At 44.8% G+C, this 21470-nt stretch overlaps 1 protein-coding gene across 4 annotated transcripts in view; it reads left to right on the top strand.

Moving 5' to 3' along the window:
* The first annotated feature begins 1001 nt into the window (after window positions 1–1001).
* Window positions 1002–21470, top strand: part of LOC148039433 (uncharacterized) — a 73752-nt gene continuing 53283 nt past the window's right edge. For 3 of the 4 annotated variants that reach the window (XR_015692803.1, XR_015692806.1, XM_087690612.1), the window contains exon 1: window positions 1004–1312. Coding sequence is in view for 1 of the 4 variants with exons in the window: in XM_087690612.1 (XP_087546738.1) it covers window positions 1064–1312 (249 nt within the window). In the remaining 3 variants the exon portion in view is untranslated. Of the gene's footprint in view, window positions 1313–21470 lie in introns of all 4 variants that reach the window. The other variant, XR_015692808.1, reaches the window with a different exon arrangement.

Below are 21470 nucleotides of genomic sequence, written 5' to 3' on the forward strand. Positions count from 1 at the left end.
GAGCAAGGGAGGAAACGAAGATGGTTGTTGCCGAGTTAGAAGCGGAGAAAGATACACTAGTGGCCTTCTAGCTTAGGAGAACCTGCCAAGTGGCCAATTATCAAAGAGAAATAAGTGAGCTAAAGGCAGAGCTCAGGGCTAAGGAGGAGCAAGAAGAAAGCTGGCAAAAGAGGCTTGAAGATGAGAATCAGGAGCTGGTGGGATTTCAAAGGGAGTACAAGCTCTTGATCCTGCGACAAGAAGAGCTGCAAAGGACAGATGAAAAGAGTCTAGAATGCCATGGAGGAGTTTGTAGTTGGAGAGGAAGAGAGAGCCCAAAGATATCAGGAGAACATGGAAAATTTGGAGAAGAGGGTGGTTGTAGAACTAAAAGATTAGAAGAGACTGGAAAGAGAAATCGAGGAACTAGAGTAGAGAATAAGGGCCTTAGCTCAAAGGCATAATGAAAGCTTGGAAGAGATGAAAAGAAGAGCAGATGAATGGGTGGGTAGGAGTGAAAGAAGAGTAAGAGACCTAGTGAGCCAACCAGCCCTTGCAGAAGGTGACAAGGTATTACCATAAAGCAGGGCAAAGGAGGCTGCATAGATAAGCTTGGAAGCCTAACAACACGCCTTCCTCAATACTCTCTTAGACAAATCAGAAGAGAAGGAGGCCATTGAGTCACTAAGGAGAAAGCTGGAGATCGCTCGCAGGCTTATAAGACACAGTCTGCACATCCAACCACAAGCAACAGGAACCAGCCAAAGCTCATAGGATCAAAGAACCTACTTGCTAAGGTTAGGCTTGGCAATCCAAGGAGTGGGCTCTCTAGGGCCTAAGGAGAGCCACAAGAGCACAAGGGAGAGGAGATGCAAAGGCCGACTACACTACCCCTTGAGGGGTTCCAGTATTTTGTTCAAATGACATTTACTTTTGGATTATCTTAGGGATCCAAGAGTGATAAGGAATCATTGGAAGAAAAAAATAGTGCTCTTAGAGGTCGAGGCTTGGTAGTAGCAATCCTTCTAATAAGATATACACATATAGCCGATAGTAGAGAGAGTGAGATGCATTGGGACGCAAAATGACTCTAGAGTGTGCTTTCTCTATCGGCTGGTCGCGCGTTCCATGCGCTGCTCTGCATGGCCAGGTGGTGGTGGCGGCATCATTGGAGGCGAACAAGAAAGGCTTCGGTTCGAGCCCAAGCAAAGACGACCACAAGCCGAAGAAGCAGAAGCCCAAACAGGCCCCCTCTGACCTTGCCGATAGAAAGGGAATCCTTCTCAAAGAAGACTCCCAGGAGCTCCGAAACGTGATCAAGTCCGTGGAAAAGGTCTGTGGCGTTCTTTCGACCTTATCCAGTAAGCTGCCATGGTGCTTCCTTACCATTAAGAACTACTCGGTGGTTTGTTTTTCTGGTGGGGTGCACAAGGAAGCATTTCGTGCCATTCCCAGGGATTCACGGCCATTAATGGCCTTTCTACAGATTCACGGTCATACATTTTCCAAGCATTGTCCCCCAAATCCCGCTGATTTTGTTGTTTTGACCTTGCAAACCTCGTGATCACCAGCTGGGCGAGCATGCATTATGCGAACCTATTGTTCTGCGCTTGCAATCGTGTAATCATCAATTGGTTTGTGAGCACGAATTATGTGAACTGCTGTTATGCAACTGCACCTTCTCCAGAAAGTTATGGCTACAAAAGCATATTGATCTGCATTGGCTAAATTGCTAGCCAGACCTTGGCATCATGCATGACAACCCTATCAAAAAACCACCGGTTCATAAAGATAATAGTACATTCGTTACCCTACATTGTAGGACAGTGGGTGTGCATTTATTCATTGTATGTTGACATCATCGACTGTGTTGGTGCTTTGGGGATTGCACGTTTCTCCCACAATGTGTGACTTGCAATTTGGTGACTTGATATTCCTTGTTGACATTGGTTGTGTTGGATGTCATTGACTCTAACATGTATCTCATTTAAAATCCTTTCTGGACCCCTCCTTGGGCTTCAAATGGGGGTACTTTTGTCAACATTTCTCTAAATGGGTGCCCTTCCCACAGAGTGGGCACTTGGGCTTCTTCTTAGTATCCTTTGTATCCTCTTTCTTGTCATCTTGTTTCTTTGCCTTTGGCTTCGTGTTCTGCTTCCCTCCTCCCCTTGCTATGAAAACTTTCATGGAGCTAGATCCACTGGCACCAACCTCTTTGAGTCACTCGTCATACTCCAAGACTAGCAAGGCAAGCTCCTCCCAAAAAAAAGTCTCTCGGGTCTTCAATGTCAGAAGGCTGGTGTAGAGCACATCGAACTTTGGAGATGGCAATTGAGTCAAGAGAATCATTGCCATATCCCTTGAAGAGATAGTCCTCTTGAGGGATGCAAGCTCATCCCTCATGTCCTACAATTTGTTGATGTGATCCTTCATGGAAGGGGAGTCTTCAACATGGAGCATCCAAAGTTTCTTCTCAAGAGAAATCCTATGGGCAAATTCCTTTTTATGATTCAAAAATGCAAGTTTCGACTATATTTCCACTGCTATCTTCAACCTACGAACATGCACTAGGATAGAGCCTTGTAAGCATATGAAAAGAAAGGATCAGGCTCGAGAGTTGAGAACATCATTGGGTCAAAGGGCATGAGATGGGCATGCTAGTAGCAAGGAAGGGTGGCTCAGAAAGAAAGAAAGAAAGAATGAAGAAAGCTATATTAACATCTTCTGAGGCTAAAATCAGCCTATGAGACAAAACCATATACAATGATGTCATTAGACATTTGTGTGACATGCTGAAAGATGGTCATTGCTGTACTATGAAAAGAAGTAAGGCAATCTAAGAGATACTTGTCTCATACACCAAAGATCATATCGCAGTGTTTGCTCCAATTTAAGGACCCTAGACATGGATTCTCACAAAATAGACTTTTTGTTTGTAATGAGGACTCTTAAAATACCCTAAATAGCAAAAATAAAAAATTAGGGTTTTTGTTGTTGACATGGTAGTGCCATGTGGCACTTCTAGGTCATAGGTGCACTTGTTGATATGGCATTGCATGTCGTATATTTGACTTGTCTTGATGAAGATCAACCTCCCTTTTGGCCTTATGTCAAATTCTAAGTGGAGGTGTGAGAATTTTAAGGGCCTTTGTCATACATGGAAATTATGAAACTCAGTACTGCATGAGTTGAATGGGAACACTTTTCACACACTTTGCATGTGCATGGAGCAGCTTTCACCCACGTTATGTGCATGCAAAGGCTGAGGGTGTTTTGCCATCATTTTCCTACAAAAAAGACACATCGAGAGCATCTTTACACATTGTTTGGAGCTCTACTTGACTGAGTCACTTGTTGCAACAAAAGGGAAGCTGTTGCTGCTCAGTACTGCATGAGTTGCATGGGAACACTTTTCACACACTTTGCATGTGCATGGGGCAACTTTCACCCACTTTACATGCATGCAAAGGCTGAAGGGCATCTTGCCATCAGTTTCCTACAAAAAAGACACATCGAAAGTATCTTTACACATTATTTGGAGCTCTACTTGACCAAGTCACTTCTTGCAACAAAAAGGAAGTTGTTGCTGCTGTTTTGAAGCCGTTTCTATAGGTTTATAGGTGATTATTCACCTTAATTTACCCTTAAGTTGGTACTTAATTTTGGCCCACATGTAAAGTTATTGCACAATTAATTGAAGAGAATGGATGAATTAATTGATGCACAATGATACTTGATCACAAAAGAGAAGGGATGTCTTGATGAATGAGAGAGTACAACTCTCAAGGTGATCACAATGAATAATGCCATACTTAAGTGCTAACGATGCATAAAGTGTCTTTTTATAATAAAATGAAACCCTAAAGGCTTAACTTGTTAGAGATTACGGACTAGCATCTCTTAGGATACAGTTGGTGTGTTTAGTTCTCTTGGAGGGACTTACGCGTTTCCTGTTAGTTAGTTGGGCATTCTTTCCGACATTCGCTAGTGTTTGGGCAGGTTTGGTGGGTAGTTCAGTGCCACATGGGCAGCACATTTATTACAGAATATATGGTGGCCAATTTTGTGCGTTTTGGGTCAAATTTGGCAAGTCGGCCAAATCTGGCAGCAGTCGGCCAGATTTGGCTGGCCGACCAGCCATATTTTATGCATTCTTCTGTGCTATTTATAGCACCACTCAGCCTGCCCTCCTCACTTCTATTTTCGGGTTTTGGTGAGAGAGGTCGGGCTCGAAGAGATACATCGATAGCCCTTGTACATCTTCCCTCTTCATTTCAGTACTCATTGATTGCAAATTTCTGCATTCTTCTATCTCTTTTCTCTCTCCCTTTCTCTTGTGTTCATTGTCTTTCAGTCTTGTCCATACGCTTCCACATTCGCTGTATTCTAACATGGTATTAGTGCAACGTAGAAGGATGGATTGATTGTGGGTAGACTAGATCAGAATGATTCTTTGTGTTGAAATGCATGGATCTAGAGCATGGCTATGGCGGATGGAACACAAAGACCAATTGTTACTCAAGTGAATTAGGTTTCAAGATGGAAGCTTGGACTCATAAACACAATCTTGAGTATGACATTGACTATGATTGAAAGGACAAAGTACAGTTGTATTCCATCATTGAATGATAAGAAGGTACATCACTTTATAGGTTCATAATGGTCCCCTTTTTCTCCACTGTGCATATGGGATTTAGGATATCTCTTCTTGGAGCATACATCATTTGTTATTTCTCAACAACCCCCTTGAAATGATGAGTCTCTACACTTGCTGGCTTTTGTCCCCCCTACATGATGACATGGCTCGAGAGACTAGCTCATAGGCAGTCTAGTCAAGTTAAAGCTTGAATCTTTACATCTTTGGCAAGGGTTTTGTTTTTACAAAGCAAATCCACTAAGGGAAACAAAATCCACTATGGGAAAGATAATTTCTTCAAAACAATCTAACAGAGTTGTTGTTGATGGTAGTGGAAGCATCATCTTTTTCTTCTTCATTCATGAACTGGTTCTGGCAGTGATCATTCTGCATCTGTTCTGCTCTTTTCTTGTGGAAACATTCACTGGTTGTATGGCCAGTCTTGCCACAGTAATGACATATAATCCGATCCTTGTTGTTGTTGGTGTTGAGTCCTTGACCACGGCCTTTTGCTCCATAAGTGCCCTTGGTGTACAAGAAGAGTCTGTTTTTGGTGGTGTATTCCTTTGCATCTTTGCTTTTAACTTTGCTTTCTTCATCAAGTAGTGAGTGCTCAATATCTTTAAGTGAGAGACATTACCTAGGGTGGACACAAGATTCTCATATGGATCCTTATTTACACTCACAAGCAGTACGACTATTGCTTTATCTTCATCAATATTCTTCTTAAGAGTCGCAAGCTAGGTTTTTAGGCTCTTGAACTTGTTAATGTGCATGGTCATGGAAGCACTAACTTTTATGTCCAGTTTATAAAACTGTACAAGTAATTTTACCTTTGAATTCTTTGCTTGGGTACCAAACATCCTGTCAAGTTCCTCCCAAGTAGTTTTAGCATCTCTGATGCCAGAGATATGATGTAGCACATCATCACTTAGTCCCTAGGCAATGATGTCTAGAGCCTTGTTGTTCATCTTTTTCCACTCCTTTGTCTTGAGCTGGTCTTCTTCAATGAATCCGTCTTCATCATCTTTCTTTTTGCTATCTGCATCATTCTCAAACAGGTCCCACAAGTCCTTCTGTATAAGTGGTATATGGTCTTCTCCTTCTAGGCATGAAAGCCTTCTCTGTTGAACTTGGCTATTTGCTCAAGCTCTGCCATGTTGATCAGCTTCAAATAACTAGCAAAAGAGTTGTAGTTCAATGTGTCAAGAGACACGCAAAGATCAGTGTTAAACTGACACTAGTTGAGTATCAATGGGGGATACTATTCTTTGAGCTTAGTGTTGGATGTCGGTGCTTGAGGTCTTCAATTCTTCCAAAGTCTTTCCTCCTTGTTGGTTTGATGGGTGAAACTTTTTGTAAACTTCAGTGCTTGTAGCTCAGTGATTAAAATCATAGTTAATAGCTTCAGCGAGAAGACCCAATGAAAAATGTCAAGTTTTTGAGGTTTTGGCTATGGAGTCTTCAGGGTTTCTGATAGACCCGACTGGTTTTTTGGTCACAACAGCCTGTAGAGGCAACCATTTGATGAGTCCTTTGATGGAGAATAAGCTCATTAGCCCATCTTTGATTGCCCTATGGTCGCAGGAAGGATCGCGGCCTGTGCGCGTAGCAATAGCAATACAACTGAAATTTGGTGTAGTTCAGACAACGATGGAAAATTGTGTCAATGCTGGGCTCTGGTTGGGGGCAATGTTGGTGTTTGATGTGCCACAGAGAAGGTTTGAAAGTCAGGATACACTTTTCCAACAGGAAGCATTGGAAGATATGGCCTGTAGAGAGAGATCTAGCTGCTCAAAGTAGGGTAGGTACTGTTTTGACTATGGGCAGACACAAGGTCAAGATGAAGGTGAAGTTGAAAATGGAGTCATGAGCTGGACAAAGATGACCAGAGGTGAAGAGAGACTAGAGAAGTAGTGTATGGAGTTGTGCCATGTTCAGCTGAGTTCTGATACCATGTTGAAATGCATGGATCTAGAGCATGGCTATGGCGGATGGAACACAAAGACAATGTTCATGATGACATAGATTAGACCAACTGTTACTCAAGTGAATTAGGTTCCAAGATGGAAGCTTGGACTCATAAACACAATCTTGAGTTGACACTGACTATTATTGAAAGGACAAAGTACAGTTGTATTCCATCATTGAATGATAAGAAGGTACATCACTTTCTAGGCTCATGATGATCCCCTTTTTCTCCATTGTGCATATGGGATTCAGGACATCTATTTCTAGAGCATACATCATTTGTCATTTCTCAACACTTTGCAACAAAAGTTAGAGTTTTTAGCCTTTAGAGGCTGCGGGTGAACACTGTGTGTGAAGAAGAAGCAAAGTTGCTGTTTTTTGGAGGTCCTTGCTGTTCGTGAAGGAGGAAAGGGTGCAATTTCAGCCTTTTGCTGTAGATTTTGAGTTTTCATTGCCTCTGGTGGATGAAACTGTTTGAGGATGAGCAGAGGAAGCTCTGGTAGGCATCGGAACCGTGACAAAGTCAGAGGGGGACTGCCCTTGTTTTTGTGCAGGTCATTCCATTTACAATATCAATCAAAATTGATTCGGAGTTTTCGGCTATTATGAACCGTAAGGTCCTCATGTTGCTGGCTCTTCCTTCAAATCAAAAGCTTGATGGGGAGAATCACCACATTTGGAGTATAATGATGCTTGCTATCTTAGAGTCTTATGATTTGGTGGCGCTCGTGAGATTGAGGCTATAGACTATCCTACAGTTTGTGATGCTTCCAAGCTTTCTGCCGATGAGAACACCGAGTTGATGAAGGTACAGGCACATTGGGAGAAATTGAATGCTCGTATCCGTTCTTTCCTCTTTCTCTCTTGCACTCTAGGTGTCATTGCTCACATCGAGGAGTTGATTGTGGCTCGAGAGATATGGTTGGAGCTTAATCAAATATACAATCGTATGACTATGATAAAGCGGGTGTCATTGGAGATTCAGATGAGGACTTTTGAGTCCTAACATGTCTTCTTCTATGCGGGAGCATGTCAATAAGCTTCGGCAATTGCAGATGCAGGTCTAGAACGCAAGGAAGGCGATTACCTCAGAGGTCATGGCGGTAACTTTTCTTTCTCAGATATTACCTTAATTTAGTCCATTCTATTTTGCCTTGATTGCTTTAGGTGGATAGAGACCCGTAAGTGGGAGGAGTTGGTTCCTATGGTCTTGGACCAAGAGGAACAATTGAAAGGTCAGAATGGTCCCAAGTCAAAGGCTTGCCTGTAAGTGGGAGGAGTTGGTTACTATGGTCTTGGACCAAGAGGAACAACTCAAAGGTCAGAACGGTTCGAAGTTAGAGGCTTTGTGCAACTAGTCTTCCCAATAGAAGAAGAAGAAGAAGAAGAAGAAGAAGAAGAAGAAGTCCAAATATGACAAAGCCAATGAGTCTACTCATCACATATTTGGCAAGACAAGCCATTGGAAGAAAGACTGCTCTAACAAGGACAAGAAGGATACCAAGAAGGAGAAGACTACAAAGGACTTGGAAATGATGGGTGCTCCTTCATTGACCACCTTCCTCCAGTTGGAGGTGGTAGAGGATGTTTCTTTGATGGTCACTGATGCAGCGATGATGGCCCTATTGTCTCATGAGTGGATTGTGGATAGTGGTGCTCCTTGCCACATGAGTCCTCCTTTAGAGGGGATTGTCTGAATGCATTCGATGCATGGAAAAATCCTTATAGGTGCAATTTCTTTGGTTCCCATCAAAGGCAAGGGTGATATGCAGTTGATTCCGCATGGGCAAGGTGATGCCCACACATCAGAGGTACTCTATGTGCCGGGTCTAGGGTATCATCTCCTTTAGGTGCACAAGTCTTGTGCTCTTGGTTTGACACTCAAGTTTGAAAGGACCCCTTTTGAGTTCTTGATGGTGTTTCTTGATAGGTTCTTTATGCAGGACATGAGGAGAATGGAGTCTATAAGATGCTATCTTCTTCTACCTTTTCTTCTCTTCTTCTTTTTTCATAGACTCAAACCGAGCTTTGGCATGCTCAGTTTGGCCACCTTAACCATGAGTACCTTTGGAAGGCAGCTCATGGTCAGTTGATTAGTGGATTGGTCTATGGATTGCTAGAGATTGGGATGGGCCACTCGTCGGTACTGGAGAGGCGATCCTCTCTCTCAAGCTCTTGGTTATATGCTTGGATTGATTGCCTTCTTAGAGAAAGGCAACTGCAATTGGACATTGAGATTGCATGCATGGTGATCGAGTGCAATCTTGCATTCAATGTCCTAAGGCATGAGCAATGGAGAAAGATGGTGAGAACCATCGCCAATATGTGCCTATGTGAAGGATGGAGGGTGCTACATACAATGACATGAGGAGGAAGAAGATTGATGAAGAGGAGAGAATTAAATAAAACCCTTGATCCTATTCGGGCCGCATGGACAAAATATAGTTACTCCATTCTCACCGATGGATGGAGAGATTGTAGGAAATAGGGTATCATCAACATACTCGTTTCATGTCCACTCGGCACATATTTTTTGTGGGCTGTAGACACCGGCAAGAGGAGAAGCAAAATGACCGGCACATTTATCTATTGCCACATTCGGCAAGCTATCATTGAGGTATACATTGTTTTTTAAAATTTTAAAGTTGTTGCTTTCATGATTATAATTTTTAATTGATGTCCCTTCGAAGCTTTTCTTATCATAATTTGAATTTGTGCCATGTATGATGTGGTTGTAGGTGGGCCCATCAAATGTGGTGCAAGTTATTACCGGCAATGCATCTAGGGGCTCTAGCAGCTCTCATCCCGTGCTTGATGATGATATTTCCCCCCTTGCCTACAATTACATAGCCATTGCCTAGGGAGCCATCATTTGATGATGATGGTAACCTCATAAGTGAGGATGAGTATGAGAGTGCCTCATCATCTGATGTTGAGGGGTCATCTTTAGACTCTCTTGATGAGTGCTTTGATGATGATGATGATGATGAGTATGATGTATGATGTATCATTGATGATTGCATCCAGATTGGTAGATTCCACTCTTGCCTCTTGAGTCCTGACTCCTATGATAGTTGTATGATCATTGATGTATATAGTATCATGTACGATCATTGATCTCATTTTGTAATGGCATTGTTCTAGCCTATTTTCACTTTAAACATGTGTCTTATGATTTTTAGTTTTTAAAAAAAGTAAGTAATTTTTTTGGTACTAATATCATATCGTATCTTATAAAATCATAAGGTGCCATTTAGTACCATATTTTTTCGTACTGTACCGTACCTTTCATACATGACAATCATGATTCGTGGTAAGTAGCATAGGGATGATATTCCCAGCCCTTGGAGTTTGTTTTGACAGACTTATGTGGATCCATGAGGACATAGTCCCTTAAGGGAGTTTGTGTTTTATGTAATTGTTGATGATTTTAGTAGGATGACATGGGTGTATTTCTTGGCCTTAAAGTACAAAGCATTCTCACAATTTAAGGATTGGTGGATCTTTCAAGAGAACAGATATGGTAGGAAACTCAAGGCCTTACGTGTTGACAAGGGAAGGGAGTTTGTCTCCCATGAGCTAACTTGTTTTTGCGTAGATTGTGGCATTCATCAAGAGTTTACCAATACGAATATCCCTCAGGTGAATGACATATTGGAGTGAAAAAGTCGTAGTGTGATTGAGATGGGGTAGACTACGATGGAGCATCGGTAGACACCTTAGTGTCTTTGGGCCGAAGTAGTGGCTATTGCTATCCACAAACTTAATCGATCTCCTACTTCGACTGTGGTTGGTATTACTCCTTTTGAGGTTTATTTTGGCTTGAAGCTTGATGTCTCTTATTTCAGGGTGCTCGGATGTGATGCCTATGTTCACATCCCGAAGAAGAAGAGAGACAACTTTGAGTTGGCTTCGTCTAAGCCCATTTATAGAAAGGTGATTGGTGTGAAATGGGTCTTCAAGTCCAAATATCATAGTGATGGTACTCTGGATAAGCACAAGGTGCAACTCATTGCAAAGGGCTTCACACAATAGCAAGGGGTGGATTTCCATGATACCTTTGCACCTACAGCCCAGATGATTACCATTAGGGGCGTTCTTGCCTTAGCTAGCCATAGGAGATGGCTGGCTTATTAGCTTGATGTGAAGTTTGCCTTCCTAAATGGTGATTTGAAGGAAGAGATCTATGTTCAGTAGCCTTCTGGCTCTAACATTTCTTAGGATATAGTTGGTGTAGTTAGTTCTCTTGAAGGGACTGACGCATTTCTTGTCAGTTATTTGGGCATTCTTTTCAGCAGTTGCCAGTGTTTGGGCAGGTTAGGTGGGCAATTTAGTGCCATGTGGGCAGTGCATTTATTGCAGCATTTATGGTGGTTAGTTTTGTTTGTTTTGGGCCAGAATTGGTAGGGTGGCCATCTCCATGAGCGATCTATTCTTCCATTCCACTATTACATTTTGTGGTGGGGAGTAGGGGATGGTGTACTGATGATGAATACCTCGAGATGCAAGATACTTTGAAAATTGTTTAGAAAGATATTTATCCCCTTGTTGGTGCGAAGGGTCTAAATGTGAAAGCTGCTTTGGTTCTCCACCATGGCAATAAAAGTCTTGAAGCAAGAGAATACTTCAGACTTTGACTTCAGCCCATATATCCAAGTGAATTAGGATTTTCCATCAATAAATTCGACAAAATAGAGGAATCCACCAAGAGATTTGGTTCGCATAGGACCACAAACATCATTGTGAAGAAGATGCAAAATAGATGGAGAATGCACATGAGAATCCTTGGGAAAGGAAAATTGATGTATCTTACAAAGTAAAGAGCCTTCACAAATGTGATTCGATGGTAGGTGGATTTTTGGAAAATCTTTGACCATTTCCTTTGAGTGGAGCTTCATCAATGCATGATACTTGATGCAGCCAAGCTGTTGATGCCATGAATGAATATCTTGAAAGGATTCCTTTGTTAACAAGGCACAATCAGTACTAGGTACAACAAGCTGCTTATTATATATATCAAGACGGCAAAGACCTTTAGTGAGGGTGCTTGTCAAGACAATGGAAGAAGAAACTTGATCATCATAAACTGCATACTGGTGTAAAGAAAAATACCCTAATATAGAAACATAAACAGAAACCGTACGACAAAGCACAGATTGATAAAAAGAACACAATTAGGGTTAGGGTTAGAGTAACTCAGAGACAATGAACACAGTGAATAAATGAAATGATATGACTACTAATATTACGATGCTCATGCAGCAAACACACTATGCAGTGAATGAATATTGAACCTCAAACTCCTGTATCTCTAGGATCAAGGCAGGGGTAATGAGCTGGAGAGTGTGTCGTACTCCAAATGGATCCCGAATCGCAGCAAGGTAGCCTCCGGATGTCGAACACCAGCAAACACAACAGTGAGAAGTTGGATCTGATGCAGACAGCAGTGAGGAGAGAGAAAGACTAAAAACGGAGCTTGCAGGAGAGAGAGAGACTAAAAACGCAGGCAGGATAGCCTACAGGAGAGAGAAATACTAAAAACGGAGCCTGTAGGAGAGAAAGACTGAAAATGCAAGTAGGACAGCCTGCAGGAGAGAGAAATACTAAAAATGGAGCTTGCAGGAGAGAGAAAGACAGCAAATGCAAGCAGGACAGCCTGCAGGAGAGAGAAAGATTGCAGCAATTGCAGACAGGAGAGAGAAAACTGTCAGGGTGGCAACTGGAGCCTGCAAACGCAGCAGTTTGCTGGTGTGGCAGGTTGTACGACAACAATGCAGATGAACCACAATCAGTCGCCAGGCAAAAACAACAGCAATCAACGTGTGGAGGGCTGGAAACATGCGCCAGACTGTAGGGAATGGTGATGGACAACAAGGGCTGAGATGTCCTTCGTGACCTGGGTGTGGGCAGCAAGCTGGTAACACTTGAAACTTGCAAAAACGAGATTGTGAAAGAGTGGAGGGCTGATTGCCAATTTATAGAAAATTAGGGTTCTAGATTCTCTCCCACTTAACTTTCTCGATCCGCTCCCCGTTTTAGGGTTTTGGCTAAAATAAGCCTAAAATAAGCATGTTTTGGGGTTGTTTAAGTGGCTAAGTGCATTTCTTAGCACAACACCCCTTCTCAGGCCCAAAATAGGGTTAGAAAAGTAGGCCAGCCTAAATCTTGATTTACCCCAAGGCATTCCATCCCAAAGCAGCTAGGGCATCGGACAAAAGGTGCACGTCGGCTGCCCAGTGGCCTACCAAGACTACAGAGGCGATGGATATCTTACCAAGGGAGCCCAAGTGATCACCCCAGAGAGGTTAGGGCATCGGACCAAGGGTGTTCGTCGGCTGCCCAAGGGCCTACCAAGGCCTACAAAGGCGGATGGAATCAACAATGGACTTGTTTGTTTGTTTGTTTTTTTTTTTGAAGAGTGTTTTGAAAATACATAAGTAATATAGGGGCAGCGGCTGATTAAGTGACAGATAGGAAAAGATAAAGAGAGTTTTAAACCCAAGTTATTCACAAAACTAGCAAGCCAATCCCTCGCACTGTCGAGGATAAGTGCCTAAGGATGATAAAAGTGAGTGTATGTGCCAATCGTGTGTTAAATATGTGAGAGGCAAAAAAAACGGTGGGCTTAGCAAAACAAGCAAAGCAAGCAAGCAAGCAAGCAAGGGTAGGAAAACTACCTTTAGAAGAACTGCCATGTGTTATGATACGAATATGGTGGATCCTAGAGTCGACTACTCCAAAAGATCGAAAAGGGATAAATGCACACAGATGCATGTTGACATGAACAGAATGCCAATGCATAGGGTAATGCAAAGGGAGATGCAAGATGTCATGCTCATGTAATATGCTATGCAACGGTGCCACTGGGACAGTGCCCTCGCAAGGGAAGTGTTCACTTGTCCAAGTGCCCTTTTACAATCAGGTCATCCTGATAGTGCGGATGAAGTTACAAATGCCCATAATACAATACAAAATAATAAGTGAATGTAATGTCGAAAAAACTGTAAGCATCATTACTGTCACGATCAAGAGTAGGAGCCACCCCCTCTCAAACTAGAAGGGAAAGCAAGAGGGAAGCACCCTCTCCCCGTCAAGCTGAAGAAGTAGGGGAGGGTGTACCCAAGCTGATCCTGGGTAGCAGGTATTGAAGAACCGGCCGGTTGACCGCTTTGGTCAAGATATCTGCAAAATTATTTGATGAAGACACAAACTCTAGGCGAATAGTGCCTAGCTCAACCTGCTCTCTAGAAAAGTGAAAGTGGACTCCCACATACCGTGTCCGTGGTGTGATGATCGGATTGCCCGTAAGGGCAATGGCACTCTGGTTGTTGTAGTAGACAACTGTGGGAGAGTCACATGGAAAATGAAGCACCGCCAGTAAACTCCTTAGATAGATGGCCTCAGTGGTGCCATCGAAGAGAGCCCGATACTCAGCCTCGGCCGTGGAAGCCGCCACCGTCTCTTGCTTACGGCTGGACCAAGAAATGGGAGCTGTGCCCAAGGTAAAGAGGTAGCCGCCATGGGAACGCCAGGTGTCAGGATCCCGTGCCCAATCAGAATCAGTATACCCCTGCAAACATAAACCAGAACCATATGTCAAGCCATAAAAAAAAGTACACCGCAAATAACGCAACACACGAAGACATGCAATCCAATGTGACATCCTAGGTGCTGTGAAATACTGACTAAGTATGCTAACTGAGTAAGCTAAATCTGGCCTAGTGTGAATTAACCAAAGAAGTTTTCATACAACCGAACTATAGGTGTGTGCATCAAAGGGCTGTCCTAGGGTATCCTTCGACAAGTGGACAGTAGGATCAATAGGCGTGGCCACTGACCGTGTCTGATCCGAAGTGGTAAGCTTACCTATCTTGTCATCCAGCGTGTGTGTGTACGCACGACACCCGAAGACTCTGAAGTGGTAAATAACATGCCGAGAGCCAAAAATGCCTCATACGGGGTCTTTTGAGAAATAGCCGTAGTCGGGCACCGGTTGAGGATGTACACCGAAGTGTTAACAGCCTCGACCCAAAGGCGCTCAGGAAGCTCTGTTGTGAATAGCATAGAGTGTGCCATTTCCATGACTGTGCGGTTCCTACGCTCTACAACTCCATTCTGAGAGGGGGAGTTGGTAGAGGTGAGCTAGCGAGAAATGCCATGCTTCTGTAGAAACTCGGAAAACTCGTGGGAGATAAACTCACCTCCGCTATCACTCCTCATACACCCAACACGACGACCAGTCTGGTTATGAATCAGCAGCATCCAAGCAGAAAAATATGTGAAAGCATCTGACTTATGCTTGAGGAAGTACACCCACATATATCGAGAATGATCATCCACTATCAAAAAGAAATACAGCGCGCCTTTCAAAGCAACAGTGGATGCCAGCCCACAAAGATCAACGTGTTCAATCTAACAGGCTCCTTAGCTCTATGTGTAGACTGCTGAGGAAATGGGGTACGGTGCTGTTTCCCAAGCTGACAGGCTTTACAGGCATCTAGAGTTAGCTTCAGGCGTGGAAGGCCCTCAACCAACTCATGGTGTGACAACTCATAAAGTGAGTCATAACCAAGATGCTCTAAGGGAAAATGCCAAAGACGCTCATTGTGCATAGGCTCCCGAGATGTGGCCAAGGCCTGGAAGCTATGGAACACGGAGCCTTCGGCGGTCTGCTCGGTCAGAAAGTGTGTCATGTGGTATAGGCCATTAGGCTGTGCCTCACCGCGAGTAATCACTAAACCAGTCACAGAGTCAAGGACCTTGACTATGGTCACTGTAAAGAAAACTGCTCGCCCCAACCAGCAAAGTTGCTGAATAGATAACAAGTTCACCCCAAGTTGAGGGACATGATATACATTGTCCAGCGAAGCCAGATCCGGACCCTTGTCAGTGGCAAAACTGACGCAACCTTGAGCTTGAATCTTGACCGAGGAGTTGTTTTCTACGCGGACCCGCCCAGCTGCAGGGGCTCGGGTATGGAAATGTGAGAGTGCGCAACGGAAGAAGAACACGAACACAGAGGAGGAGAGAGAGACAGCAGAAAATGAAGGAAGAAAATCTGCACTGACTGTAATGAATGCTGAATACAAAACTGTGGACTGTCCCTGCACGCAGCCCGAAGCGTCAGTGAGGGCACCAGATCAGGCTGATGATGACGGCAGCACCGAAGACGGAGGAAGATGACGGAGTCGGAGTGTGCACCTGCCAAAGAAGGAGGGAAGATGATAATACAACTGACTGCCAAGTGGGAAATGGCTATAAATAGCCAAAAAACCCAAAAACTGGCCGACCTGAAATTTGAGGCCATAAATATGTCCGACCAGCATTTAATGCTGATCCGACCAGCATTTAATGCTGGTAAAAATGCCAGGAATGCTCAAAAAAATCCCGGAAAGGGTGGACAATGTCCGGCAGGTGAGGCAGGCTGAAGAATGCAGAAACTGCCTCGGGAAATGCACATAAAATCCCGACTGGAGGAGAAAATGCACTGAAATGCAATAAACTGAGTGCTCTAGAATGAGCTACCTCCTCCGTCAAAACAAGTGATAGACAAGTCAGAGCTCCTAAAGTCCTCATCTAACTCAAACTGAGGCTCACAGGCAGGAGATGACAAGGCATGACAAACATGACTGCTAACACCCCCTCTCAGATCCTGGATGTGGCTGAAGGCCAAGGGATGAACGGATCCTGGGGTGGCAAGAGGAATGCCAAGGTCGATGAAGTCCGTCGATGTAGACTGCTGCTGAAGGAGCTCCTCACGATCCTGGGAAGCCCCCTCTAAAACACTAGGGGCCAGGGAATCCACAGCCGCATCACCGAGATCGTCCCCCTCTGAAAGGGATGGGGGGTACGAGGGAACCACCGGAGGAGAAGGTGGGGGATGGGAAGAAACCTGTGGAATAGAAGGTGCACAAGCGGGAACGGGTGTAGCAATAGACTGCCTCAGAGGACCCTGCATCAAAGAAGGGGAATGGAGCCTGTAAAGCCCGCTCTCCTGCCAACCTGTAGATAAGACAGCTCCTGTAAGAGAATCCTCAATAACAACGGCATGCTCGGTGAAGATCACTTGTGTGCCAAGCCTTGTAAGACCATAAACTGAGAGGAAGGGAAGGCCCAAATCCGGAACATGTAGGGCCTGGGAAAAGGAGCTCGAAGGTCGGTCGGTAAACAAAGGCAATGTGCCAACACCACTAATAGACACCGATAAAATGTCACCAACAGTGACTGAACCCTCTGATGGACGGAGATCCTGTAACAAATCACCTCGGGGAGTTATATGACTCGAAGCACCACTGTCCACTAACCAAGGCTGCGCAAAAGACACTGCAGCCACGGAAGAAGGATCCTCCTCCAAAGCATGGATATGAAGGAACACTGACTCATGGGTAACAGCTGGTGTAGAGGTAGAAGAAGGCTCCGATGTAGATCCACCCTTCGCTCCCGGACGAAGGTGAGGATACTTCTTCCAACATTTCTCCTCTGGATGTGTCCCTTTCCCACAATGTGGGCATGTCGGTCTCTCTGAATCTGAGTCAGAGCTTGAAGAACTGTCCTTCTTCGTAGCCTTTGACTTCTTCTTCTTCTTCTTCTGTCCTCCCGAACCTGCAACAAAGGCTTTAGTGGAGTCGGATCCACTAGCACTGACCTCTTTGAGTCGCTCGTCATGCTCCAAGACAAGCGGGGATAGCTCCTCCCATAGAAGCTTCTCACGGATCCTCGATGTAAGAAGGCTGGTGTAGAAGACATCAAACCGAGGCGATGGCAGCTGAGTCAAAAGAATCATAGCCATGTCTTTAGAAGATATCGTCCGACCGAGGGATGCAAGCTCATCCCTCTTATCCTGTAATCTGTTGATGTGGTCCTTCATGGAAGGGCTATCATCAATAGCGAGCATCCGCAACTTCTTTTCAAGAGATATCCGGTGGGCAAACGTCTTCTGTTGATAGAGAGACGCAAGCTTTCTCCACACGTCTGCTGCAGTCTTCAACCTGTGAACATGAACAAGGACAGAATCCTGCAAACTCAGAAAGAGGAAAGATCTGGCTCTAGAATTAAGCCGATCCCATAAGGCTGCACGATCCATAGATGTCCCATCTGCGGGATCCACCTTAGTCCGGGGAATAGGAACAGAAACAAGCTCCCAAAGATCGAAGGAGTCCAAGATACACTCCACCTTGCAGGACCATAGAGAAAAGTTGGAGCCATCCAATCGGTCCTATTTGGGCAGCTGAGGAAGTACGAGTACCTGTACAGGGGGTACCAAAGGCTGCATCTTTGGCCCACTGGAAGGGGATCGCCGAGATACATGAATAGAAGGGGGACGGGAGAGAGGAATAGACTCCGGACGACGGTCCTCCTGATAGAAATCACGCCTCCGTTCAGATGAGTGTCGAGACAAAAGCTCGTTATCTGAGTCATCAAAGCCCGTAAACTGATGAGAAGACATCTTCCAATCTGCAAAACACCAAACACCATAGAAAACTGTGCCGAAGCCGAAGTAGGACCAGTAGTGTGGTCACCAACCACCAAAACACAGGCTGTGATAGCCTACAAACACCTGGAGCTGGAAAACGCAAGGATATCTGATGAAGATCACCAGAAAAGAAGCCGCCAGCACCAAAACGCAGCCTGGGAGTGGGTCGCCACAGCAGGAGATGAGCCGCCAAGAGTGGAAACGACCACCAGATCAAGAAAACGCAGCCTGATGATGTGTCGCCCAGCTGAAGGAGGGGCCGCCTGATGGTAAACGCAAGCAGGAGGGATCGTTTGATGACGTGGCAGCCTCGGGAGTAGTCGTCTGCAGCAAACACAAGAAGAATGGCCACCTGGAGGGGCCGCCTGGGCAGTTGGAGATGAGGCGACAGCAGCAGAAGAGGGGTGAGGTATCTCTCCACAAGGTTAGGTCCTCCGTGCTCTCAGTCAGGCGATGATACCATGTGAGAGTGCGCAACGGAAGAAGACCACGAACACAGAGGAGGAGAGAGAGACAGCAGAAAATGAAGGAAGAAAATCTGCACTGACTGTAACGAATGCTGAATACAAAACTGTGGACTGATCAGTCCCTGCACGCAGCCCGAAGAGTCAGTGAGGGCACCAGATCAGGCTGATGATGACGGCAGCACCGAAGACGGAGGAAGATGACGGAGTCGGAGTGTGCACTTGCCAAAGGAGGGAAGATGATAATACAACTGACTGCCAAGTGGGAAATGGCTATAAATAGCCAAAAAACCCAAAAACTGGCCGACCTGAAATTTGAGGCCATAAATATGTCCGACCAGCATTTAATGCTGATCCGACCAGCATTTGATGCTGGTAAAAATGCCAGGAATGCTCAAAAAAATCCCGGAAAGGGTGGACAATGTCCGGCAGGTGAGGCAGGCTGAAGAATGCAGAAACTGCCCCGGGAAATGCACATAAAATCCCGACTGGAGGAGAAAATACACTGAAATGCAATAAACTGAGTGCTCTAGAATGAGCTACCTCCTCCGTCAAAACAAGTGATAGACAAGTCAGAGCTCCTAAAGTCCTCATCTAACTCAAACTGAGGCTCACAGGCAGGAGATGACAAGGCATGACAAACATGACTGCTAACAGGAAAATGTCCTCTATAAGAGTCGTGTGATGTGTAGCTCCACTGTCCACAATTCAAACTGGAGCTGAAGTGCTCGGCTGTGACGAGTGGGCCTCTGTAGTAACCTCGTCGGGAGGCAACTCACAGATGTGGACGAGACTCGCATCTGATGTCTCTATGGAGACGATATGGGCCTCTGCAGACCAGTCAAACAAGCCCTCTGGAGTTAAGAACGTTGTTGACTGAGATGACTGTGCAATGGCAGTGTGAGTCTGATCTTTAAATTGCCCCTTGCCATCACCCTGCCTCCCCTGCTGGGGGTTACCCGATTGAGGGGCGGGGATCTAAGATTTAGGTTTTGGTGCTGTGCCTCGTGCCTTTGATCGACACTCGTCGTCAAATGGCCAGCCTTTTGACAATGTTGACAATACCTATTCTTTTTAGGTACATTCTGCCACCCAGGTTTGAGTTGTGATTGGGAGTTTCCTTGAGAATCCCAAGATTGATTTAGCTTTTGAGTTCGATTTTGATTTAGAGTGGAGGTTTGGTTTGGTTTGCCCTTCCCTTGTTGCCCTTTCTGAGAATGAGCAAGAAGAGCTCCCTCTGAAGAGGAATTCATATGAAACTGATCGAACAACCGTGCGCAACGCAACAGCTGACATTCAAATTCATAGAATGTAGGCATGGTAGGCTTTGAAACTATTCCTTCCACAAAATTGAAGTATTTCTTGGGGAGTTTAGGAACAATGTGACCTGATCGTCAAAGGACTTGGGAGTCCCCGTAGTGGAGAATTCAGCGAGGAGACGCCGACCAACTTAACTTTCAAGTCATCCCGGTCAGTGATTTTGAAAAGCTGAAGCTCATGGTCAAAATTAATACGATGGGTCCTATCTCGAGCCACATAGCGGTCAGTCAAGTGTGCCCATCGCTCTGATGCTAAGTCAAAATGCTGAAGCTGAGAATGAAACTCTTGCAATAAGCCTTGCATCAGCTCGACAATAGCAGAGGCATTCCTAGCCTTCCATGAGCAGACGACCTCGTATGGAACAAATGCGGGATCGGGTTGGGGTTTCAACCCCTGCACTAGATCCCATAGGTTCTGTGAATCAAGGACATGTCCTATCAAATTCGACCAAGTAGTAAAGTTTAACCCGTTAAAACGAGTATTGTCATTAAATGCATTCTTGGCAGAAGATGAGCTAGAACCATGAGGTGTCGGGTGGGTGGAGTAAGATGATGGTGGAAAAGATGGTGGAGGTGAGAGTGTTTGATAAGAGTAAGGAGGGAAAAGAGGTGGGTAGGCAGAAGTAGGCTATGAGTGTCCAGTGAGTGCCGATTGATGCGGAGGCACTGGAACATGAATGTTTCCATAAGGTGGTGGTGTAGGTGGAGGCACTGAGACACAGTAGCCTTGTCTAAAGTAAGGCTGGGACATAACATTATGACCAGAAGGTCCACTTGGCAATGCCATGGAGGCAAACTGTGGAGGTAACTGATCCACACTCGGGAGAGACTGAGTGGGATACCCAGGCTGCAACGATCCCGAAAGTGTGTATGAGGTAGGTGGAACACCACCCGGCTGAGGGAAGGATGAGGTCCTAAAGGATGTGCCTATGTTTCCATAACCCCCCGGAGTGATGTGCGGTGCGACATGAGGTGTCTGAAATGGAAATGTAAATGGTGTAAATGGAAGTGGTGAAGTAGCAGAAGAATGTGGTGGGATGGGTGGGTTTTAAAAGTGAGGTGTATGAGGTGCAGATTCTTTTTGTTCATTTTTATCATTTAAAGACTGAAAATAAAACTGTGAAGATGATGATACACCATGTAATGAAGTGAAAGGAACACCAAATTCAATCTGATTATGTGAAGTAGACGGAAAAGAAGAAAGGATAGAAGAAGAGTTACCTAGCTTTTTCTTATAATCCCCGCGACGTGTGTTAACATACAAGAATTGGTCCTCTAGAGGACCTTTTCCGTAGTCAACAGACTAGACTCTTTCTTCCACATGATCTCTACTAGTGTATTGCAAAACAGAAGAGGTAAAAGAAGAAGGCACAAAAGACGAATCAAAAGTACCTTGCACCGGAGAGGACGGAAGAGTCTGAAAAAATGGAACATACTCCGGATCTTGCTCTCCAAGAGGGGGGCCCATCCCTGATGGAGGTTTCAATGGCCTTGCAACATCATCAGACTTACGCGTAACATCTGAAGAGTGAAATCCATGCATACCTTCATTTAGAAGCTTTCTTGAAGGGCAATCCTTCGGTCGAGCTCCTCAATCTTCTTTTGTTGATAGGCTATGATCAGTTTAT

This window comes from Lygodium microphyllum, chromosome 2, assembly GCF_053477565.2.
Source record: "Lygodium microphyllum isolate KBCC chromosome 2, Lygodium_microphyllum_v1.1.10, whole genome shotgun sequence".
In the NCBI taxonomy this organism is placed as follows: Eukaryota; Viridiplantae; Streptophyta; class Polypodiopsida; order Schizaeales; family Lygodiaceae; genus Lygodium; species Lygodium microphyllum.